Here is a 25,504-nt window from a genome sequence, read left to right as displayed (position 1 = left end):
AAGTGCTTAGTACAGTGCTCTGCACATAGTGAGCGCTCAATAAATACTATTGAATGAATGAATAAATACAATTGGATCCATGAATGAATAATGTGGCCATCAGTGGTATCTTCTTTGAATACTATAAACTCCTCTAGACCGTAAGGTCATTGTGTAATCTCTCCCAAGCACTTAGACCGTGAAGTGCACACAGTAAGCATTCAATAAATACGACTGATTGACTACAAGACCATTACAGACTTTGAAGACTATAAACTGTTGACTCTGCGAAGTAACTCATATTCACCTGCATGTGTCCCTATGTATGTACCTCTAGAGCATAGTCATCAGTATATATGGGGCAAAATGTCATTTTACCTCAATGCTTCAATGTCCTCATCTATAGAATGGGGATAAAGTACTTCTTGTTTCTCTCAGGTTATGAGTTCTTAAAAGGACAAAATCTGTCTCCAATGAGATTATCTTGAATCTTGCCTCAGCACCTAGTACCCTGCTTGCTGAGTTTGCAAGGGTGACTGGGGCACTAGAATTATACACTGACAGTTGGTTCAGGATTCTTTGCTGTTTCCTCAAACATTGCTGCACAGAAGTGAACAGTGCTTGAACAGTGCTTTGATGATGTACAATTTCATCATCATATCCATTTCCCATAAACCTGCATGTTGAAAAGTGGGATTGATTCCAGAACCCCCAGAAAGCTAATATGAAACTATTTTCAATGTTGTAAATATTAATGATAATTGTATGATATTTTAAAAATAATTTGAAACTCACTATCCCAACAGTAAATAAATGAGTGCTTGCAGGAGGTAACAGGAACAAACAAAAAGAAGTTTGCAGATTGTGGTGGTGTTTTTTGTTTTTCTAGGGGTTTTTTGGTATTTGTGCTTGGCACTGTATTATGAGGTAAGATAGGTACAAGCTAATCAGGTTGCATACAGTCTCTTTTCCCCCATGAGGCTCATATATTAATCCCCATTATAGATGAGTTAACAGATAAGCAGCGTGGCTCAGTGGAAAGAGCACGGGCTTGGGAGTCAGAGGTCATGGGTTTGAATCCCCGCTCTGACACCTGTCAGCTGTGTGACTTTGGGCAAGTCACTTAACTTCTCAGTGCCTCAGTTACCTAATCTGGAAAATGGGGATTAAGACTGTGAGCCTCACGTGGGACAACCTGATACCCTGTATCTACCCCAGCGCTTAGAACAGTGCTCTGCACATAGTAAGCGCTTAACAAATACCAACAATATTATTATTAACTAAGGCACATAGATGAGTTAACTAAGGCACGGAGATGTGCAGTGACTTGCGCAAGGTCAGACCGCAGACAAGTGGTGGAGCAGCAATTAGAACCCAGGTCCTCTGACTCCCAGACCAGTGCTTTAAAAAGGCCTTGCTGCTTCAATGAATAATTAGTCCAGTTTAGGTTGTACAGCAGCCTTTTCTTTTTCTTAAAGCATATTTGTAGCAGGCAGGTTCTTTCTGAACACTTCTGGATACTTTCAATCTTTAATCACATTTAAATATTCAACTTCTTGACAATTGACTTGAGACTTTGAAATTTCAATATTTCAACTAGTGCTGGAGAGACCAAAACTTCTCCAGCTCTTGAATGATACACTGGATTTCTGAGGTTTGATCAGATCCTCTGAATTTCTCTGAATGAATTGCAGTTAACACACCAACATCCTTTTCTAAAATAAACTGCTTTTTTAGAGTAACTTCATCACTTCAGGGGTCTCAACCCCTTGAAAATATGACGCAAACTGTGGACAGAGTTTCTTCCACTCTCAATCGTTGTTGATTGATTAATCTCCATCCAGGTGGGGAGGAGACAGACAGGGATTTACTTACTTTTAGCATGCAGCTGGAATGTCACATATTAGCAGGTATATATCTGTAGGGTAAAGCATTAAGTGATCCAGGTTGAATTTCAGTGTGGTTGTAGCCTAGCTTTCCTCTGACACTGCTGTGTCCTGCATTTTTATGATTCTGTTATGTGTAATATGTGCAATATCATCATGTCTACTGGGATTCATATTTGAAGCTTCACTGAAACTGTAGGAACACATGGCTCCCAACATTCTTCAACTGTCTGCCATGAAGGACTCTCTATATGATCTCCTCAGCAATGGTGTACAATGATAATCCACTCTCTAAATGTAAAACTGTCCTTGCTTCCATCACCTCTGGAAGCTTTACAATGAAATATGGTGTAATTCTTTCCAAACCACTTGAGTGTTAGCTTCCTACAACATCTTCAATCTTAATGGCTGTGGAAATACTTTATAATATAGAAACATCCATTTATTTGGCACAGAAGTAGATGGGGCTACTTGCTTGGTTGTGGTTGGCCTTGGAGTGTGGTTCGGGAGATATCTTTAGCTCCAAGAGTTTGACATTTTACTATATGTGTGATGGATGTTACTTTGTAATAATATTTTGTCTTTAGCCTTAGTGAAAGTTTAGAAATCCAGACCTTAAGCTGAAGCAGCAGCAAAAGAAAGTGAGGTAGGAAAACAACCAAGAACATTCGATATCTACTAGTAAAATAAAGAGATGTAGTTGTGAAATACCAGCTGCTTCTACTATATATTGGCGCCAAGCTTCTCCTGCCTGAGGGAAACATTCTGTTACCCCCAAACTATTGGGAGCTCTTTTCAACTAGTTTCAATTACATAGTTTTTAGCCCTCATCATGTTTCCCATAGTCCTCTTCATTTTTACATTATGCCTGTATTCATTATTTCTAGGTGTGTTTGCATCAATGTGAGATCTGTTTTTGAGGCTTTTTCAGGATTCTTCCTGCTGTTTATTTCACACCTTCTAATTATAATCCTTCCTCAGTGATACTGTTCTGGGTTACCTTGGAAATGATGATGTCACAACAGAGCAGAAACACCTGTCCTTTCAGGATTATGCCCACTTGAACAATATATCTGGCAAAAATCAGGCTAGAACTGGATGTGAATTATACAATGGAATGAAATCAGTGGACCAACTATTTATCAATTCTGCTTTTTAAATAACAAAATGACTGGCCTTAGGGGAGGAGTTATATGAAAGTCAAAGATCTGAGATAATGATAAATGAGAAATTTTTTTTTTCCAGGACCTGGATAGCATATCTAATTCCATTTAAAGATTTTAACTGGTGGGGGAGATGTACTGCCAGTAGTCTTAAAGACATAGGTTTCGCAATGTGTTTCTTATGATACTGTTTGTAAATTTCTAACCATGATAAAATGCTCTCAAGTCAATTCTAATAGTAGAATGGTGGGTTTTTTTCAAATTTAGGAAGGAGCATATAGCTATTAAGTTAACTGGAACTGAGGAATATTTACATATGACATATAGTTTTTAAAATGGACCTTATCTCAATATTGGCAATATGGCTTAGAGGAAGGGGCATGGAAGTGGGAAGCAGAAGGTCTGGTTTCTAATCCTGGATTTGCCATCTGCCTATTATGTGACCATTGGAAAAGTTACTTAAGTCTTCTGAGCTGGATATCTTCATCTAAAAATGGGGATAAAATGCTTGTGAGCTTCAGTGAGTAACTGGGTCGAATATAATTATCCTGTAGCCAACCCAATGTTTAACATAATACGTACTTGATAAATACTATTATTAATATTAGCCTCAATTGCATTTATAATAATAATAATAATAATGTTGGTATTTGTTAAGCTCTTACTATGTGCCGAGCACTGTTCTAAGCGCTGGGGTAGACACAGGGGAATCAGGATGTCCCACGTGGGGCTCACAGTCTTAATCCCCATTTTACAGATGAGGTAACTGAGGCCCAGAGAAGTTAAGTGACTCGCCCACAGTCACACAGCTGACAAGTGGCAGAGCTGGGATTCGAACTCATGACCTCTGACTCCAAAGCCCGTGCTCTTTCCACTGAACCATGCTGCTTCTCTAATGATTTAATTTATGATCACTTAAGTGCTTAGGAAATACAAGACAAGCAAGTTCATTCATTCAATCATTCAGTTGAATTTATTGAGCGCTTCCTGTGTGCAGAGCACTGTACTAAGCACTTGGAAAGTACAATTCAGCAACAAAGACAGACAATCCCTGTCCACAATGGGCTCACAGTCTAGTAGGGGGGACACATGCCCTTCCCACAAGGAGCTTATACTCTAATGGGGAGCCAGACCTAATAAATATTTAAAAAGAGTCACCGAAATAAATAATTGAATAAATATATAAATGCTGAAGATGGGTATACATTAAGCACAAGCATGCTAAAGTTGGCTGCTGGGTTGATGTGACTTGGAATGCTCAAAAATAATCAGGGAAGGCATAGTATAATGGACTTGCGGGAGGGCTTTGAATTTGGAAAGGGTTATTTATTGGAATTGGGGAGAGGAGTAATCTCATGTCAACAGTTATAGTGTACTCTCATGCACTTAATAGAGTGTTCTGCACACAGTATGCAAACAATAAATGCCACTGATTGAAACAGCCTTAGAAAAATGAAACTCAATTTCAGATATGCCAAACATATCTACTATATTACATAAATAAGATGGCTCCTAAAAGGAAGGATTTCTTAACCTGCTTTCATATGGTTTATATTTATTATGCAAACCATTTGGAGGACTCTATTATGCCTGTAAAAAATTGCAGGACACTCATTCTAGGATAGCACCAAGAAGTTCTGGGCATTTCATAACTCGGCATTCACGCCTTCGGTCTATCACACCAGTCTTTGTTACAAGCCACTACTTTTTCTCTGACTTTCGGTTTCCATCTGGTCCTAGCAGCCATTACGATATCCAGATCCAAGTAGATGACCTATACCAGCCCATCTCACCACTAAAGCAGCAGAGCATCAGTGAAGGCACAGCAATAGCTCTGGAATCATGACAAAGATGGAGATAGTGACAGAAATGTCTCAGAATTCTACAACCAGGGGAAAAGTGGAAGTTTTCAGAAGAACCTCTCTCCTCTTCCCCAAGCTTCTCTTGAAAAAAAAAAATACCACTTAGAAAAAGCATGCTGATACATGTCCTAGAACAGGCCACTCTGGCTTAGTGGAAAGAGCATGGGCTTGGGAGTCAGAGGACTTGGGTTCTAATCCTTCCTCTGCCATATTTCTGCTCTATGATCCTGGGCAAGCTCCTTAATTTCTTTGTGCCTCAGTTACCTCATCTGTAAAATAGGGATTATAACTGTGAGCCCCATGTGGGACAACCTGATTACCTTTTATCTACCCCAGCACTTAGAACAATGCTCAGCAAATAGTAAGCACTTAACAAATACCATTATTATTATTATTATTATTCTAATCACTCTCTGAAACCATCTATAACAACTGGAAGATATTGGCCAGCAGACTCTTCTGGGGAAAAAAATGATCCATAAGTTTAAAATTTAAAATAAAGTGTCATGTACCTATCAAACTATATCAGAGAATGACTAATTTTGTCACCTTTATTCCCTCTTTTCAAAAGAAATTGCACTTTGTCTAGTAATAGCATATTGGTCTCCCACTCTGTACTGCCATTAACACAAAATAATGTAGCTTTTTCAAGACTGTGACCTCAAAACAAGCAGTGACTAAGAAATAATTGTGAAATGATATAAAAATGGCATGTCACAACATCAGCAGATTTTGGTTTGAAATAAACTGAATTTCAGATAACTTGGTTGTCCATAAATAGCCTGTATTTCTAATTCCTTAAAATATTAAACTAAGATGATATATTTAAAATAGAAGCAGAATCTCATTTCTTTAAAAATGCCAGCAACCACTTTTGTCAGCAGACATTCAAACTGCAAGTTTTCCAATTCATGGAGGAAATTAGAAAATGTGATATTTATCTTTTCAGAACCCCAATAAGCTGAAAGTTACATGCACTCTGGCCTAGTGGAAAGAGCACTGACCTAGAAGTCAGGGGAGGTAAATTCTAATTCCATCTCCTCCATTGGCCAGCTTTGAGACCTTGGGCAAGTAACTTAAATTTTCTGAAACTCAGTTTCCTTATCTGTAAAAAGGGCATAAAACAACTCCCTCCCTATTGAGTTGCAAGCTCTTTCTGGGATAGGGACCTAATTGTTTTACATCATCCCAGACCTCAGTGAAGTGCTTGACACATTGTAAGCCCTTAGCAAATTATTATTATTAATGATAATATATTATTATACATTATTGCTATTATTATCATTTGTAGCCCCACTGTTGGAAAGAACAAGGATTTGGAAATCAGGAGACTTGGATTCAGAACTGGCTGCACAAATTAGGCAATGTATGTTGGGACTACCACCAGTGGTGAAAGTTTCTGACTGAAGAAATCATTTAAGTGCTTTTAATGAGATGGACAAGCCTACCAGATAACCTGGCTAATGTAGGCAGTGAAGACCCCACAGCCTTCCCAAACAAACAACTTTTGGGATGTGTCAGTTGAGCAGAGAAAATAATTCATCCTGTGGTCACTTTGGCCTAAAATGGGGTCTGCACCAAAAAAGTCTTGACTTGCATTTCACAGTGTGGTGAACCCCTGCTCATCTACTCTCTCACTGTTCTCCACACTGTATTACATAACTGATCTACTCTCTACTCCACAATGTATTACAAAACTGACAGAAGTGAGAGTGCAAATGGCACTGAAATGTATGATCAATTATTCACATGAGTTCTTGGACCTAAAGTATGAGGTCTGAAACTCATCAGTTCTTGACAGGAAGTCTCCAACATCATCATCAAGGTGGAAATTGTGATAAACAGACCACGGCATTTTCCCTTTTGCTAATTTATTTTCATCTTTTCACTGAAGTTAAAAGCAGGCAGATTTCAAGTTAAGTAAAAAGATTCTGATATTCATTGTGGTTACCTGAGCCTCAGTATACCAACATCAAGAAAGTGTGACTAGACAGTGTGGCACCTAAGTAAATGTGAGTTGGCAGCAAGAAGAGACACCCAGGAAACCTATGCCCATTAGGTCTTTCTTACATGAGCAGCCCTTCAACCAGAGCTAGAGAGCAAATCTAGACTTAGAAAAGCAGCTTGGCCAAGTGGATAAAGCACAGGCCTGAGAGCAAGAAAGACCAGGTTCTAAATGCAACGCCACCTCTCGCTTGCTCTGTGCCCTTGGACAAGTCACTCAACTTCTCTGTACCTTAGATTCCTCAAGTGAAAAATGGGGATTCAATACCAGTTCTCCTTTCTACTTAGACTGGGAGCCCTATGTGGAAGAGAGACTGTCCAATCTGAATAACTTTTATCTACCCTGGCACTTTGAGCAGGGCAGCAGGGCTTGGCACCCAGCAAGCACTTAACAAATGTCATTAAAAAAAGCAAGCAAGCAAGAGGACAGACAGATCAGTGGAGACATACTAACACCAGATGTTACATGTGCAGGTGTACAGTTGCTCATATATGCACTTTTGAAAAATACTTCTGCATGTGAGATTGTGAGCTTGTCTCCTCAACTGTGAGCTCCTTCTAGTCAGAAAACATGTCTACCAATGTTATTGTATTATAATCTCCCAAGTGCTTAGTACTATGCTCTGGGCTTAGTAAGCACTTAATAAATACCACTGATTGGCCAGCTTCTTTGCAGATTGGCCTCCCCTTCTTTACCTCTTCCTCTTTAACAGATCATATAGCTTTAATTATCTATTACCCACCAATTACAAAGGGCCTGGATACTGTATAACATGCCAGTTTATTGCCACTCTTCTGTCTGTTTAGTTTCAGGCCTTGATCTGGCTTGTGAAATGTGAGAGTAAGCACTCAACCTTAATTGGTGTTATCTCTCTATACATCCTAAATACACTACTTCTTCAATCCTAATACTTTCTCACTTCTGGCAGGGAACTTTCAAGTTTCTTCAGAAGACTCAAAAATCCCAAACATCAAAAGGTTTGGCAGCCTGGATAACCTTACTGCCAACTTTCCTGGAATCGTACTGTTTTAAAAAAAACTTAGTTCTTTCATTCTCTTTCATGTTATGGAAGAAGAAAAATCTCATAGACAGCTACAAAATGCTAGCATTTCAACTCTTGAATGTTACTACAAATAGAAAGGAAAACTAGAAATGCACAATATGAAATGATAGAAAAGCACAAAGATGCAAGGTTTATAACTGGAAAAAGATGAATAAATAGAACGATATTAGTGTTAGCTAGTGTTGTTCCTAAAGAAAATATATTCATCTTGACTGTCCTCCAGTATCATGGGAGTAATGAAAATGGAGCATGTCTGTCACTTTCCCAATTGCCCAGCTTCAGTGTGAAACTAAGGCAACCACTCCTTAAAGCTCACTGTGAGAGATTTGGGCTACTATATATCCACAAGATGCCATTTTTAACATATGAATGCCTTCAGGATTTCTTCTATTTATTTAGTAAGTGGGATGGGGACATTTCAAACAATGAAGAGATATTATGGATCCTAGTTTACCACTGACTATATTCTCCGATGTGTCACTCCACAAAAAACGCCTTCTCGAAATCACTAATGATCTCCTTCTTGCTCAATCCAACAGCCCTTACTCCATCCTAATCTTCCTCAACCTCTCAGCTGCCTTCAACACTGTTGACCACCCCCTTCTCCTGGAAACAACAACCCCAACTTCACTGGCACAGTCCTCTTCTGTTTCTTCTTCTATCTCTCTGGCCACTCATTCTCAGTCTCTTTCATGGGCTCCTCTTCTGCCTCTCACTCCCTAAATATGGGTGTTAAGGGTCCCCTTCTATTTTTGCATCTATGCCCACTCCCTTGGAGAACTCATTCACTCCCACAGCTTCAACTACCACCTCTACGTGAATGATTTCCAAATCTGTCTCCAGCCCTGATCTCTCTCTGCAATCTGTCAATTCCTCCTCCCTTCAAGACAGCTCTACTTAGATGTTTCACCTTCACCTCAAACTTAACATGTGTAAAACAGAACTTCTTAACTTCCCAAACACCCTGTCCTTTCCTGACTTTTCTATCACTGTAGACAGCACCACCATCTTTCCTGTCTCACAAGCCTGTACCCTTAGTGTTTGCCTTGGCTCCTCTCTCCCATTCAACCCACACATTCATAACACTAAATCCTGTCAGTTTCACCTTCACAATGTGGTTAAAATCTACCCTTTCCTCTCTGTTCAAACTATGTTAATCCAATCACTTATCCTATCCTGCCTTGATTTTTGTATCAGCCTTCTTGCTGACCTCCCAACCTCTTGTTTCTTCACAATCCTGTCTATACTTCACTCTGCTGCCTGGATCATTTTCCTACAAAAAATATTCAGGCCATGCTTCCACTCTCCTCAAGAACCTCCATCCGCCACATCTTCCACCTCCACATCAAATAGAACTCCTCACCATTGGCTTTAAAGGATTCAATCACCTTGCTCCCTCTTACCTCACCTCACTACTCTCCTACTATAACCCAACCCTAACACTTCTTTTCTTCCAGTGCTAACCTTCTCACTGTACCTTCATCTCCTTTATGTCTCTACCAATAATGTTGGTATTTGTTAAGCGCTTACTATGTGCAGAGCACTGTTCTAAGCGCTGGGGTAGATACAGGGTAATCAGGTTGTCCCACGTGAGGCTCACAGTTAATCCCCATTTCACAGATGAGGTAACTGAGGCACAGAGAAGTTAAGTGACTTGTCCACAGTCACACAGCTGGCAAGTGGCAGAGTCAGGATTCAAACACATGAACTCTGACTCCCAAGCCCGGGCTCTTTCCACTGAGCCACGCTGCTTCTCTAATAATGTTGGTATTTGTTAAGCGCTTACTATGTGCTAAGCACTGTTCTAAGCACTGGGGTAGATACAGGGTAATCAGGTTGTCCCACGTGAGGCTCACAGTTAATCCCCATTTTACAGATGTGGTAACTCAGGCACAGAGAAGTTAAGTGACTTGCCCACAGTCACACAGCTGACAAGTGGCAGAGCCGGGAGTCGAACTCATGACCTCTGACTCCAAAGCCAGGCTCTTTCCACTGAGCCACGCTGCATATATATGTACCCACATGTATATATAATTTCATTTATTTATATTAAGGTGTAACTCTCCCTTTAAACTATAAGCTCGTTGTGAGCAGGGAATGTGTCTTAAATTGTTATAATGTAGGCTTCCAAGTTCTTAGTGCAGTGTTCTGTATACAGTAAGTGCTCAATAAATGTGATTGACTGACTGATAAAAATGGCTGTGTAGTTCTTTAATGCACATTCTTGTAAGAGTATCAAATTATGACCCTCATCACTGTCAACAACATTGATTCAGGGCCCAATATTTTCAAAGCACTGAACTAAGATTTGGGGAACACATAACTGAGGAAAAAGACCTAAGTTCCTGTCCTTGAGGAACTTACAAACCATTAGAGCCACTCAAATCCAGGGAGATATTATAGTATCTCATACCTAGGGATTTCACAATTCTTTCAATAGGCACCATTTTGGGTGAGCTACGGGAGAATGAATTGGAAAGCATTCCATTACTTGGATCTTTTTCCCTTGGCTTGATTTATCTTAGCTGAATACTTATATTTATAATTATCTTTTCAAATTAAAGCTTTCACTAGTACTTAGAACAACTTCTTCCAATCTCTGCTGTAATACATTTTATGCCATTTTTTTAAAAAAAAACTATTTTTGGGTGGATCTAACTATTACTGTCTAAACATTGAAAGATATAAGATATTTTTCATGGCCAAATCCACTAGCGGCAGAGCAAGCAACTATTGGTCAAAAACATCTTAATGCAACAACAGAAACACAGGGGTCTTTAATACTGTCTAACTGGTAGAGTCAGAGCTGTGCAGGGTTTTTACATAGCAGTTTCCCAACACATCTTAAGGCTAATAGACCCTTGGTTTTACATGACCTCCAGATTTCATCTGTCTAGACTGGCAGCTGATTCCTAAGCTTCTGTCAGTGGACTAACAGCACAGTTACAGACCACTGATCAACCCTGAACTTCTGGGAGTGGTGGTGGAAATCCAATCACATTATCTAAGAAGCCCACGATTAGGTGCTCAAAAGTACATAAGTCCCAAGCATCAGGCTTTCTCTGGGCCAGGATTCAAAAGGTGACTTGTCTGAGACGACAAATCCATAACCTGTCAGTCAGTCATTTGTATTTATTTACTGCTTACTTTTTGCAGAGCACCGTATTAAGTGCTTGGTAGAGTACAACACAACAACAGATACATTTCCTGCCCACAGGGAACTTACGGTATAGAGCGGGAGGCCTATTGTCTCAGGGATGGTCTCCTGAACCTGGTTCAGTGAACCATAAGAAAACTGTAGCCCAAAGGCACACAGCTGCTTGCTAGCTTTCATTGTTACCATGATGAATTGAATCAAAAATGGGTGTTACACTATTTTATCACATCATTTCTTGAGTCTGTTTCTCCATTCTGATATAGGAATCTCCTGGTACTTCCTCATTCTTCCACGAAATTTCAAAAATGGAACCCAATTTTAGTCAATTCCCTCTAAACTCTAGGACACATACCCTAAGGGTTTGCATACGTGAATGCGACTGAATACCCAAAAGGACTGTGTCTGACCTAAGCAATTTGTACCTACCCCAGAGCTCAGTGTTTGTCACAAAGTAAGCACTTAATAAATGCCAAAAAAGAATGCATCTTTATTTCCCCTGGGAAACAGCATAGCCTAATGGAAAGAGCACAGGCCTGGGAGTCAGAGATCATGGGTTCTAATCCTGGCTCCATCATTTCATTCATTCATTCAAGAGTATTTATGGAGCACTTACTATGTGCAGAGCACCATATTAAGTGCTTGGAATGTACAATTCGGCAAAAGATAGAGACAATCCCTGCCCAATGACCGCTCACAGGCTAAATGGGGGAGACAGACAAGCAAAGCAAAACAGAACAAAACAAAGCAACATCATTAGGATAAATACAATCAAGGAGATATACACCTTATTAACAAAATAAATAGGGTCATAAATAATATATACAAATGAGCACAGTGCTGAGGGGAGGGAAAGGGGGAAGAGCAGAGGGTGGGGGGGGGGTAGCAGAGGGAAAAGGGAGGCTCAATATTGAAGGCCTCCTAGAAGAGGTGAGCTCTCAGTAGGGCTTTGAAGAGTTAGTTTGGTGGATGTGAGAATGGAGGGCATTCCAGGACAGTGGTAGGGCCAGGGGTCGATGGCAGGACAGGCGTGAATGTGGGAAGGTGAGGAGGTGAGTAGCAGAGGAGCAGAGTGTACGGGATGGGCAGTAGAAAGAGAGAAGGGAGGTGAGATAGGAGGGGGCAAGGTCATGGAGAGCTTTGAAGCCAAGAATGAGGAGTTTTTGTTTCGTGTGAAGGTTGTTAGGCAACCACTGGAGGTTTTTGAGGATGGGAATGACATGCCCAGAGCGTTTCTCAGGAAACATGATCTGGGCAGCGGAATGAAGAATAGACTGGAGTGGGGAGAGACAGGAGGAAGGGAGATCCGAGAGGAGGCTGAAACAATAATCCAGTCAGGATATTATGAGAGCTTGTACCAGCACGATCACTGTTTGGATGGAGAAGAAAGGGCGGATCTTGGCGATATTGTGAAGGTGAGACCGGTAGGTGTTGATGCTGGATTGGATGTGTGGGTGAATAAGAGAGCTGAGTAATGGATGACACCAAGGTTGCGGGCACGTGAGATGGGAAGGATGGTAGTGCCATTCACATCACTTGCCTGCTGTGTGACCTTGGGAAAGTCACTTCCCATCTTAGTGTTTTAGTTACCTCATATGTAAAATGTGTGGGGAGACTGTGAGCCCTACGTGGGACAACCAACTTAATTTGCTTGTATCCACCCCAGCATTTAGTACAGTGCCTAGCATATAGTAAGAGCTTAACAAATACCATGTCCTCTCCTATTTATATTTATGTCCCCCTACCAATTTTTTGTGTTTCCTGTTCCTACTCTCTCTTCTATAGGCAGAGATTTAAAAGAATAAATTAAAAATAATGGCTTTTCATGCCATTTATAAACAGATGGACCATTACTACTGCTTTCTTAAGAAACATCCAGTTCTTCAAGTCTCCTTCACCACTTATACTGTGATGTGTATATATCTATAATTCTATTAATTCCTATTGGTGCTATTGTTGCCTGTCTACCTGTTTTGTTTTCTTGTCTGTCTCCCCCCTTCTAGACTGTGAGCCTGTTATTGGGTAGGGATTGTCTCTATTTGTTGCCCGAACTGTACTTTCCAAGCAATTAGTACGGTGCTCTGCACACAGTAAGTGCTTAATGAATACAGTTTTATGAATGAATGGATTTTCATATTGTTCTGTGAAAATGTGATATTAAGAACATTCAATGGTAACTTTAGTCAATTAGTCAGTCATATTTATTGAGCACTTACTGTGCACTGAGTACTGCTAAGCACTTGGGAGTACAATATAACACATACATTCCCAGCCCACAACAAGCTTACACTTTAAAGGGGGAAACACACATTGATATAAATAAAATCACAGATATGTAAATAAGTGCTGTGGTGGCAGGATAGAGGAATAACAACAACTACCTTAAACCCACAGGATACTGCAATATTCTGAATTCTAAACATTTGGCTAATTCTACATCCAGGTTTAGACTATTTTTATTGCACTTTCTTGCTTTGTAATCATGGTTTAGTAATCTCATACTTTCCTTACAAAAAAGATATTTTTCCTGTTTTGATTGTGTAAACTAATTTTTAAACACAAAACTGAATTAAATGTTCAGAAAATCAGAGTAATTCATTTATGAAGCTTTTGTATAAAGTCATTGAGCAAGATGTATTAGTTTATCCTTTAAAATCAAATCCATTCTGACATGAGATAAAGGAAACTGAAATTTTAGGAAGTTATTTGCCTTAGATTGTGTGCTATAATAACCACAACAATAATTTGATACAATGATCAAGAACTTTAGTTACCATTTCTGTCTCAATCTATTATTTCTGATGAAGAAGAACTACCAGTATAGGTTCATGAACATGTAAAATAACCCAGAGGAAATACAAAACTGGAAAAGTGACAGTAAAATGGATTTGACCATAAGTGCTAAACCTTCTTCCAGAGTAGTTCTCATTTCAGTGTAAGATGTTTAGAAACTAAGCAAGTATTAAATGGGAATTAACACCCTCCTACTGTTATATTGACAAGTCAGGGAACAAAGTCTAAATAAAGGTAACCTCAATTATTTGTAGCACATTAAAATAAGTCATGTTAGCATCAAGATGCATATTGCAAACTGAAACCTAACAGGTGGCATAAGAAAAATTTGGCAGCACAGTGTATGTAGGTCACAGAATTCTAAAAATACACTGAATTTTAATCCTGGATGAGGATTAAATTTCTTTCTCACAAAGTAGAGTGAGAAGGGGAAGAGATTACATCAATTCCAAATAATGGCTCCTTCTCTGGAAAAGAGCCCAATTTTTTGCAGATTTACTTATGTTGAGTAAGCCTGAACCATTAAAAAATCTTCAGGCCTTAACTCACATAAAATTTCTCATTTTGTGAAATTTTTATTTTTATATAATTGTCTTACACACTCAAAGACAATGGTCACTAATGGGGAAATTCACCTAGAAGTGTTAATACTCAGAGTTTATAGCACAATGGCACCATTTTTCTTTTGCTTCTTTGTCTCTCTTTCCTTGGGAAGGTTTTGTTAGAAAAAAGCTACTCCTTTCTTAATGGCAGTGGATTAAGCATCTGACTTCAGGTTTACAGCTGGGTTGCAACATTTCCTAAAGAATTGTTTAACCAAGCCCTTAAAATGTTCCTCTGCCCTCCTCACTTACGTTTCCCAATTTCAACTCTCCATAGAGCAGTTGTTTCCACCTGTCACTAATTCTCTTTATGTGTTCCACTCATCTTAGCAGTGTTAAGAGAAGCACAGTTTTGATGACAGAAGATTTACTACATTCCAGAACTTGATTGTTTGAGACTTGCCTTGCAATTTGATTTTGGGAATGGCCTTTAAATTACATTGTTGGAACTTATGGAACTGCTCAAGGAGCCAAATGTAGAGTCAGTGTGGGGTTCAGGTCTCACATTGGGCAGATTGGACAACACTAAAGCTCGGTAGATCTATAGTCAGGTCTGGTCCCTGATACCAACACACTCTAAAAGTCTCCCAAATGATTTGCTCACCTTCTAGATTTGGTTTTCTACTTTCTTGTCTATCATTGTGTCATTGGTCAGTGTGCTTCCTTGGGAACCAGAATTCTGTGACTGGGTGTATAGCTCTATATTACCAATGTGAATTTTTGAGTGTGCATGTCTATCCTAGTGCAGGCTGATGCATCACCTCAGTTTTATTCAGATTCATCATCGGCCCATAATAGACCCTGGCTGTTTCAGTGCACAGGTTCATAATTCTTTGCATATCTTTTATTGATAATAATGATAATAATAATGACAATATTTGTTAAGTGCTTACTATCTGCCAAGCACTGTTCTAAGCACTGGATTTTTTGTATGTGTGCCTGTATGGTGCAGTCATCTGCTTCCAGTAATCCTTGAATAACTGGTTCTAGGGCTTTGGATGATGTTCAAAGTCCGATTAGATGGAAGAGTTTACCAGAGGTGCATAGAATAAATTGAACAATACTGAGCCCACTATGAATTTCTGCTTTACTACATTAGCAATGGGGAATGGATTGGACAGTAACCCCTTGGTTCTGACTTGGCCAGACATACTATCATGAAGGAGGGCCAGAATCTTAATAAACATGATATTATTTAATCTGGATTAATTTGTCTAAAGTTAAATACACTATAAAATTATTGCTTTGAACTCTGCAAATATTGCATTTTAACTCTCCTCTTACCAGTGCTTTACACACATTCCACAATGTTGTAATACCTACAATTTATAAATAAATGGAATGGCTCTGTTGTGAGCAACCAAAATTTTGTAGAGAAAGAAATATTTGTTTATAAAGCATCGTTCACCTGAGAGCTCAAAATTTCATATCATTTTTTATTTTCGAATCTCATTCTAGGTATGTCTATGGGAAGCTTCCTATAGAGAGAGTGAGAGAGAGAAAGAAAAAGGAGAGACAGGGAGATGGAAAGAAAGAGAAAAAGAGAGAAAAAGAGAGTGAGAAAGAATTATTTACATGCACCCCATCTGAATTTGGCTTAATTCATTCAATATTCATTCAATAGTATTTATTGAGTGCTTACTATGTGCAGAGTGCTGTACTAAGCGCTTGCAGCAACAGATAGAGATAGTCCCTGCCCTTTGATGGGTTTACAGTCTAATCAGGGGAGACAGGCAGACAAGAACAATGGCAATAAATAGAGTCAAAGGGGAAGAACATCTCATAAAAACAATGGCAAATAAATAGAATCAGGGTGATGTACATCTCATTAAACAAAATATACGATCTATGTTTAGAACACATCTTGGAAGTAGGTAGGCATCGTGAGGACTATTATTTTAGAGAAAAAAAAACTTTTGTTAACCAATTTCAAAAAAGAAAAATGAAGGACAATAAAGCAGATTAAGGTGCTTAATGAAAAAGTTACCAATCCATTTTCCAGCTTATGCCTTTAGTTTTTTTTTAATAGCTGACCATTCTGATTGTAAATGAGATCAACTCCATTGCCCCAAGAAAACAATAGAAAGAGCCAGTATTTCTCATCTGTTTGCAAAAGTGGAAGAATGTAGGGTTTTTCTTTTCATATATTTTAATTATATTGCAGGGGTGGTCAACCTGCAGCGTTCAACTGGCACGCGGACCGAGGTAAACAACTTGGGAACGTTTCTTTGGGACTCACTATTCACAATGTCAGGGGGCTTCAGTGTGCCATTGATTCAACTCTTAGGATGATGGTTCCCCTCACAACCATGTGACCTCCACCCGACTCTCCCCTCCTCACCACCCAGCTCGTCTGTTTATTGTCATATTGTACTCTCCCAAGTGGTCAATACAGTGCGCTGCACAAAGTAAGTGCTCAATAAGTACAACTGAATGAGTGAATGAATCGGGGGGGAGATACAGTGGAATAATGAAAGCTTTGAAGAACCAGAGAAGTAGCTTAGGAGCAAAAGTCAAGTAAAATGTTGATGAACTAATGCCAAGAATTTTCAGTCTGTAAACTTAACTCCCCATTACTCTGAGATTTTAAAGGCAAAGATTGTTTCCAAGGAGAAGGGGTAAACAAAGGCAACATCTCAAGAATTCAATAAAATGTAATAAACTGCTCTTTAGAGTAACATCAGTACTTAGTACAAAATATTCTTAGTGTACTGGAAACTCTGCTCTCTGTTGTGAAAATAAAGACAAACTGGAAACGCATCAAAGCACATTTTCAGTTGCTATATTTAGGAGATGTTTTCTAGAACAATTCTAATCAACATTTGTACCAAATTCTAAAGGGAACTGAATTTGGAATTCTCAATTCATCTGTCCCACTCACTGCACAAGTCTTTTTGTTATTACGTGAGCTTTCCAAATTCAGTTCAGGCTTATCCAACTGGAAACATCACAAAATGATATGGACCTTAGGCTGGCAAAGAGAGTATCTCATTACTGTGTTTAGAATAGGAGACTCAGACACCTTTCCCTTAGGTGGGAACTGGCATGTCAGGGAGAATTTTTTGAGATTGGAGATGTCTTTTTATAGTCCAGTAAATTTTCCACTAGATAATAAGGTCTTTCTTTCAGTGGCAAACTTCTGTAGAGTGGTGATAGAGTGATTTGCTTCTGCTGTACATTCCCAAGCATTGACAGTGATTCACACTCCGTAAGTGTTCAGTAAATATGATCATTATTGAAGAAAGATTCTAAGCAAACTCCATTTTTGAAAGATTTGATTTTTTTAAGCCAGCCATTTTCTGAACAAAGGACACTATTTTCCAAGGTATTTGCAAATTATTTTTGTTGAGTCTTAGGCTGAAATGCCCCATGGCTGAATATGACTATTAGTTTTTTGGCAAAGAGTAGCAAAGAAAATATACTTCTTTTATTTATGAAACTGTTATATAGTACATTTAAACAAGTTTTAATAATATATATGGTAATGAGGTAGGACACAGTTCCTGTCCCATATGGGGCTCACAATCTTGATCCCCATTTTACATATGAGGTAACTAAGGCTAAGAGAAGTTAAGTGAATTGCCCAAGGTCATACAGAGGACAAGTGGCAGAGCCAGGAATAGAATCCAGGTCCTCTGACTCCTTGGTTGGTGCTCTTTCCACTAGGTCACACTGTTTCTCAAAGTGTGACTAGTGGTATACAGTCCATTTCAAGAGAAGCAGTGTTGGTTTAATGAAAGAGCATGGGCTTGGGAATCAGAGGTCATGGGTTCTAATCTTGGCTCCGCCACTTGTCAGCTATGTGATTTTGGGCAAGTTTTTTCACTTCTCTGTGCCTCAGTTACCACATCTGTAAAATGGTGATTAAGACTGTGAGCCTCATGCGGGACAACCTGATGATCTTGAACCTACTCCAGTGCTTAGAATAGTGCTTGGCACATAGTAAGCGCTTAACAACAAATACCATCATCATCATCATCATCATCCGTACTTTGATTTAGTCCTGACCTTTTGATTGGTGATGTACAAAAGTCTCTTACCTTTGGTGCCTCAGTTTCTGTGACTGTAAAACTCAACAATTATGCTGAACTATCTCATTAGATTGCTAAAAAAAAAAGCTGATAAAAAGCTATGTCACAGTTACCAAACACGTTGATGGCTAAATCCTTTGAATGAGTTCAGAAAATTCTGCATTATACTTTTCTAAAGTTCAGAGCTCATCTATTAAAAAAAATTTCTACTTGAAAATGAAACGTGCTGGTAAACATTTTAGAATTCAAGAGCCAATGGGTCTGTCTTAAAGCATAAGACACTGTAGCAAAACTAAAAAATCACATTTATCAGGATAGCTCACATTCAGTATGAAAATGCCCCACCTATTCTATTCATCTACCTGATTTTTTTTAAGTAATTATTACACACTAAGATGTAATTTCCTTTTGACTTCACATGTAGTTTAGTTGTAATTCTGTGTTTAAATGATCCTAAGGGGAGACAGAAGTATGAAAGCCATAGGTATTCACTACCAAAGTGAATTGGCAATTATTGGAAATATCTTATAATTTTGCTATCTTCAAGAATTTGCAAACATTAATATTATACCTGTAAGTGTCAAAAAGCTGTAATGACCCTGGAGGCTATTCTAAATTTTTTTATGCTAAAAATATTCTCCTTTTAGAGCTCATTACTCTAAGATGTACAGTGGCTCACATCAATAAGCTGAACATTGATTTAATAAAGATAATAACATCAGAATTATAAATGATAAAAGAGAAAGCATGGATTCTAACCACTTTGTCCTCCTTTGGGAAAGCATCCAAGGAAGCAGAGTAAAGGGAGAAAAGAAACAAGAAGAGAAAAAGAAAAAAGGAGGAAAATATTAATATGCAGGTATTTTTAAAAGTCCATTCTAATAAGTGTTTCTATGAGGCGTTGAACCTTACATATTTTAAAAGCAAAAATATAATATTCCTAAAAAGAAGTATAGTTTTCCATACATATAAAGTATGTGGTGCAATATGGACAGAGTTAAAAAATGAGAATGATGGCAAATAAAGACCACAATAGCAAGAAACGTCAGCAGATATCACTGCGGTTATGCTATAGTACTTTCTTCAAGTGGGGTTTTTTACAGTCTTCTGTAAGCATTTCTGTTAATAACATATTTGTTTTCAATGCGTTGTTACTTTTCAAACATACTCTATGAAGAAATACAGGACACAATGTCTAAGCCTAAGAGTGCATATGTACAGTTTTGCTTCCTTTTCATATTTCTTTTAAGCATTTTTCCAGTCCCATGGGTATGATGGCATTTCTCACTGAATGTTTTAGAGCAGGGGAGGAAGATAGTATCTATTATCTGAAGACCCCCTCTTCAGAGAAGGGCTCTGAACTATATTTAGTTCAGGTGATTCTTTAGTTTGACCCTAATAGTTTAATATTTAGATGGCCTATCTGGTTATATTTTTGGCTCTTCCCCACATTCTGTCCTATTTAGCAGCTGAACATTTCTAAGTGCTTTGTTTTCCCCAAATAAGATATTTTTTATATTTAAAGAAGCTTCATTTCCAGCTAAAGCTGCAGAGTTGTGGGCAACTGGGCTAAGGTGACCCTATTTTCCAAAGCATAAAGTGTGTTAGGGGCCAAGGAGTTTGGAGACATGATTTCAATGAGGAAGGGGTCAATGATCTGAATGGGTACAAAATAGGTTCGAGTCTTACTAATTTTCAACTTCCATGACAAGGAGAGGCTTCCAGGAGAACTTTGTTGTTCGGGTTCTTTAAATTAAAACATAACTTATGATCTGCTCCTCCTGCGCCTTCTCTGAATGGTAGCTCCAGGCAGAATCAGATTGGTGTGAAAATTTGCTGACTGCTCACCACCATCTTATTGGTTGGAAAATCTGAATGCTGAGTTCCTAATACCAGTGATGTAACCCAACTCATGGTTTTTAAGGCGGGATGTTGGTATGGTGGACACTTAGCATCCCCTGTATCTTGATTCTCAAGACAGCAGGAATTTTGTTTCCCAGATCTCTTGACTACTGCGATATCATTGCTAAGCATTAAGATAGAAGGAGAGATGCCTTTTCCCCCCTTACAACCCTGGCAGAGTTTCAGTATCTTTTAAAATCGAATAATAAATTGCAAACAAGTGGGTGGAAAATGGAAAATATTTTATTGTTCCACAGCTTTTCTCTTGATTCTCTTGCTTCCCCCTAAATCCTGTTTGGGAGGAGGGAGAAAGTGGGAGGAGAACAGAGGGAGGAGAACAGATAACAAAATGCAAACTAGTGGGAATAAAAGCTGAAAATAGTCTTTTCTCCTGCAGCTTCTTTCCTTGTTGGTAGCAGTGTGGCAGGGCTGGGGGAGACAGTGGGAGGAAGGAGATAATATACTGCAAATAAGTGGGAGGGAATGCATAAAATATTCTTTTCTCCTGAAGCTTTTCTCCTCCTTTCCTGCCAATCTCCATAAAAAGCCCTGGCAGGATCCTGATTCACCTGCTTTCTCCCCCTTACCTTGCCCCCATTTTGCCAGCAGCCCTGAAACCAAGCCTTAGTATAAGCAGCATGGCTCAGTGGAAAGAGCGCGGGCTTGGGAGTCAAAGGTCACGTGTTCTAATCCCAGCTCCGCCGCTAGTCAGCTGTGTGACTGTGGGCAAGTCACTTAACTTCTCTGTGCCTCAGTTACCTCATCTGTCCAATGGGGATTAAAACTGTGAGCCCCACGTGGGACAACCTGATAACCTTGTATCCCCCAGTGCTTAGAACAGTGCTTTGCACATAGTAAGTGCTTAATAAATACCACAATTTATTTTTTATAATATGAGATTGGGAATGATTGCTTTGTAACCTCTAAAGTCTTTGGAAAATTCGCCAAACATGAGAATCACTGTCCATAAAGTTGAATTGGCTCCCCGATGCCATCTGAATATATTGATGAAAAAGGGGCAAGAAAGGAAGCCAGAACAAAAGCTAGAGGAAGAAAAAGACAGAGAAGGAGACCGAAAGTAAGAAAAAGAGAAGTGTGAGAATAGAGAAAGGGAATAGAGATAGAGACCCAAAGCTAGGGGTAGAGTGGAATGAAAGGGGAAGAAAGGAACAGATAGAGAAAGATGGGCAAAGACATAGGCAGGGGGGACACATCACAGTCACCATGGAAGTGACTATAGCTGAGTAAAGCTGAGAGAAATCAGTCACTCCACTGCTGCTGCTTCCCACTTCTCCACCGGTTGCCCTGGCCCAGTCCTTTCATGTGCTTTGGGAGGACTTCTGTTGTGGCATCTACTACCGTTTCTGCCAGAAAGCAGCTTCCTCAGTACATTCTGCCCCATGGAGGCCGCAATAGCAGCGGAACAACAACAGAACTAAGGAGTCGAGTTGAGGCCAAACTGGGAACATAGTTGTGGGAAACAGCGAGAACTCTGGAAGCAGCATGGAGTAGTGGATAGAGCACGGGCCTGCGAGTCAGAAGGTTGTGGGCTCTAATCCCAGATCTGCCACTTCTCTGCTCTGTGAACTTGGGTAAGTCATTTTACTTCTCTGTGCCTCAGTTCCCTCATCTGTAAAATGGGGATTGAGACTGTGAGCTCCATATGGGACAGGGACTGTGTCCAACCCGATTTGCTTGTATCTATCCTAGTGCTTAGTAGAGTGCCTGGTACATAGTAAGTGCTTAACAAATAAAATTAGTATTATTGTTATTATGATCTCACTCCTCTTTATGTTCTCCATTGATCAACCAACCAAGTGACAGCAGCAGGAAACCACAGCCATGGATCTTCCTGACAAGCTGTTCTCTTTCCACCATCTCTTTCTTGGTACCCATTCTTGCCACTAATAATGTGTGTGTGTGTGTGTGTGTGTGTGTGTGTGTGTGTGTGTACATGTATATTTTGCATTCAAAGAAGGAACCTCTAATGGTAAAATTCACCTATGAGTGTGTGGGTGCCTAGAACTGCCCATTTAGGACCCACAGTCCAGCCACATTGTGCAGACAAAAATGCTGTCCCTTGTATTGTCATGTTTGATTTTTGCAGCACCTGGTGCTATTTTCTCTTGTGTCTCTTTGTCTCTCATTCCTTATGAAATTTTGCCCAAAAAGAGTGTCTTTTTTTGATAAAGGTCAGCAATGCTGATATACAGAGGATAGAGCACGGGCCTGGGAGTCAGAAGGTCATGGGGTCTAAACCCAGCTCTGCAATTCATCTGCTGTGTAGCCGCAGGCAAGCCACTTAACATCTCTTTGTTTCAGTTACCTCATCTGTAAGATGGGGATGAAAACTGTGAACCGCATGTGAGACAGGGATGGTGTCCAACCCAATTTGCTTGTATCCACCCCAGCACTTAGTACAGTGCCTGGCCCATAGTAAGCACTTAACAAATACTATAATAATAACAATAATAGTAATAATTTATCCTTGGCTATTGATGCCTCTTTTCTTTGGGATGTAGTACTGTCTTAGATTTCAATTTAATATGTTCTTAAAATGTTTCCTCTGCCCTCTTGTTTTATTGCTCAGTTACAGCAAATGTTTAAGAATGCTACTGTCATTCATTCTCTTCCCATATCCCATTGAGAATTTCTGAGGACCATAACCCAAGACTTCTCTTTGGGGGTTGCAGTATCTGAACTCAGAAGTCTCTCCTTTTAGACTGTAAGCTTGCTGTGGGCAGGGAACATATCTACCAACTCTATTATACTATACTCTCCCAAGAGCTTAACATAATGCTCTGTTCACAGTAAGCACTCAATAAATATGACTGACTGATCGGCTGACTGAATAGAGAAGCAGCCTGGATAGAGAATCGTGGATAGAGAATGGGCCTGGGATTCAGAAGGACCTGGGATCTAATCTCAGCACTGCCACTTGCCCACTGTGTGACCTTGGACAAGTCACTTAACTTCTCTGTTCCTCAGTTACCTCATCTGTTAAATGAGGATTAAGATTGTGAGGGACTTTGATAACCTGTATCTATGCTAGAGTGCCTGGCACATATTAAGTGCTTAACAAATAACATCATCATTATTATTACTAATTATCATTATTATTATTAGGTGATGGTAGCAGACCTTGACACAGCCTTCCCTACTGCTACGGCTCATGTCTTGTGTAACTAGCTAAGGGTTACAGTAGAGTTTGATCACCAAGCCAATACCACTGACATCACGTCCAAAGACATCTTGGCCAAATCAAACATATTTATAGAGAACTTACAGTGTACAGAACACTGTACTAAGTGCTTGGGAGAGTAACATACCAGAATTGGCAGACTGCCAACTCTGCTCAACGTGAGACGTGAATGGATCCTGTCAGATCTAATTTTGGTGGCTAATGGCATTCAAACTCTCCTACCTAATGTGGGATATGCTGTCACATTAGACTGTGCCATCAGTACTCTAAATGGACATTCCTTACATTTTGGCCTCAGACACACTATCCATCATAGGAAAACTTACGTGCTGCCTTTTTACTTTAACTTTTAAATTTTTCAGTTGTGAGTTTCTGACTCCATATCCTTAAAAATTACTTTAACTGCAAGAGGAGAAAAAAAAACGAGCACACTCTGTAAAGAGTGTAATACTGAAGTTCATATTATTCTACCTGATTTTTAAAAAGGCAGTTCTAACTCAAAGTAGCTTCTGCAGAAGTAGATACAGAATTGGAAAGCTGTTTTACAAGTTCAATTGGTACCATCTGCAGGATATATGTTGTAATGCATTTCTAAAATGTTTTTACAATTTTTAGAATAAGTACCCAAGCTCTCCTCACTAAATTATCACACTCCAATAATATTAGTGGAAATGGAACCATCAGTTCATACAGATATGAATGTGAAAGGGTTTAATTAGACATTTAAGAAAAAATGAATAAGGTGTCAGAGGAGAAAATGTGCAAGGAAAATTGTAAGTGTAATGAAAATTATTTTATGGCTTTATTCAAACTTCTGGGTTTTCAATCTGCCAACATAACTAAAGTTTACCACATTTAGGACCTTAGAATTTACATGTAATAGATAAATATTTGTAGTATTCATCAGAGGCTACTCCATTTCTCAATATTTACCATAAAATGCAGAGTTCCATTTACAGATTTTACTTATGAAATTAAACTTTCCTTTAAAGCAATAAATGCAAGGAAAATATGTAATTTAATCTGTCAGCATCTTTCAGATCAAAATTATTTTATACTTTAATAAAATTAGTTATGAAAATTTGTACTACTGGATTGTACAATTGCACTCATCCTGTCCAAAGAAAAGTGTATTCTCTAAAAGTAGGCCCTATATTTCTTCATACGTAGTAAACGAAACCTTAAACCAGTCATTCCCTAGTGTCATCTGCACCACTGAAGCATGTAGGAAGGAAATGCCTGGAAGAATACAGAGAAGGAGAAGATAGTACCAGAGCAAATAACTTGTAAAAATAAAGAACTCCTTAAAGTTGATCCAGACCTGCAGGTGTTCACGGGTTGGCGTGTTCTAAAACATTTTAATTTACAGAACACTTACATTGTTTGACCGTAGAGAAACGCGACCTCCACAACGTGCACAGAACTTGGTCCGGCAATAAGAGCATAAGTGGCCACATCCATCGGCAAACTTTGTTTTCAGACAGATTCCACATGTGGGGGCATCATCTTTATGCTCTCCTTGGTAGCGCCGGGCTTCTTCTCCAATTTTTCTCACTTGTTCTTTGTAGCTTTCAAACTGTTGATGCAATCTCCTGAGAAAAAAAACAAAACAGAGGAAAACTAAGTAAAACTTGCCTGTGCAAGACATTTCCTTATAATACGATGACCAAAAAACAGCTATTTGAATAGGTGTGCACCATGGCATATGTAAATTAGATATCAAGGAGAATAAAAAATAAATGCCTTATTGTACCTTCCAATTTCCACAAGTTTATATTTATCTGACATACTGGAGAAACCAGTACCCACAATGCTTAAAAATATTATTAATACTTGGATGACTATTACTTGGCAATGATGTC

At 39.1% G+C, this 25,504-nt stretch overlaps 1 protein-coding gene across 23 annotated transcripts in view; it reads right to left on the bottom strand.

The window, feature by feature from the left end:
- The window catches only part of RIMS1 (regulating synaptic membrane exocytosis 1), a 531,371-nt gene that overhangs the window by 304,616 nt on the left and 201,251 nt on the right, over nt 1-25,504 (bottom strand). For all 23 annotated transcript variants that reach the window (XM_029064002.2, XM_029063826.2, XM_039912344.1 and 20 more), the window contains 2 exons: nt 25,021-25,234; nt 19,298-19,309 (listed from right to left, as the gene is read on the bottom strand). In XM_029064002.2, coding sequence (XP_028919835.1) covers nt 19,298-19,309; nt 25,021-25,234 — 226 coding nt within the window. The remainder of the gene's footprint in view (nt 1-19,297; nt 19,310-25,020; nt 25,235-25,504) is intronic.

This window comes from Ornithorhynchus anatinus, chromosome 1 (genome assembly GCF_004115215.2).
Source record: "Ornithorhynchus anatinus isolate Pmale09 chromosome 1, mOrnAna1.pri.v4, whole genome shotgun sequence".
NCBI lineage: Eukaryota > Metazoa > Chordata > Mammalia > Monotremata > Ornithorhynchidae > Ornithorhynchus > Ornithorhynchus anatinus.
This window is presented reverse-complemented; position numbering and strand designations above follow the sequence as displayed.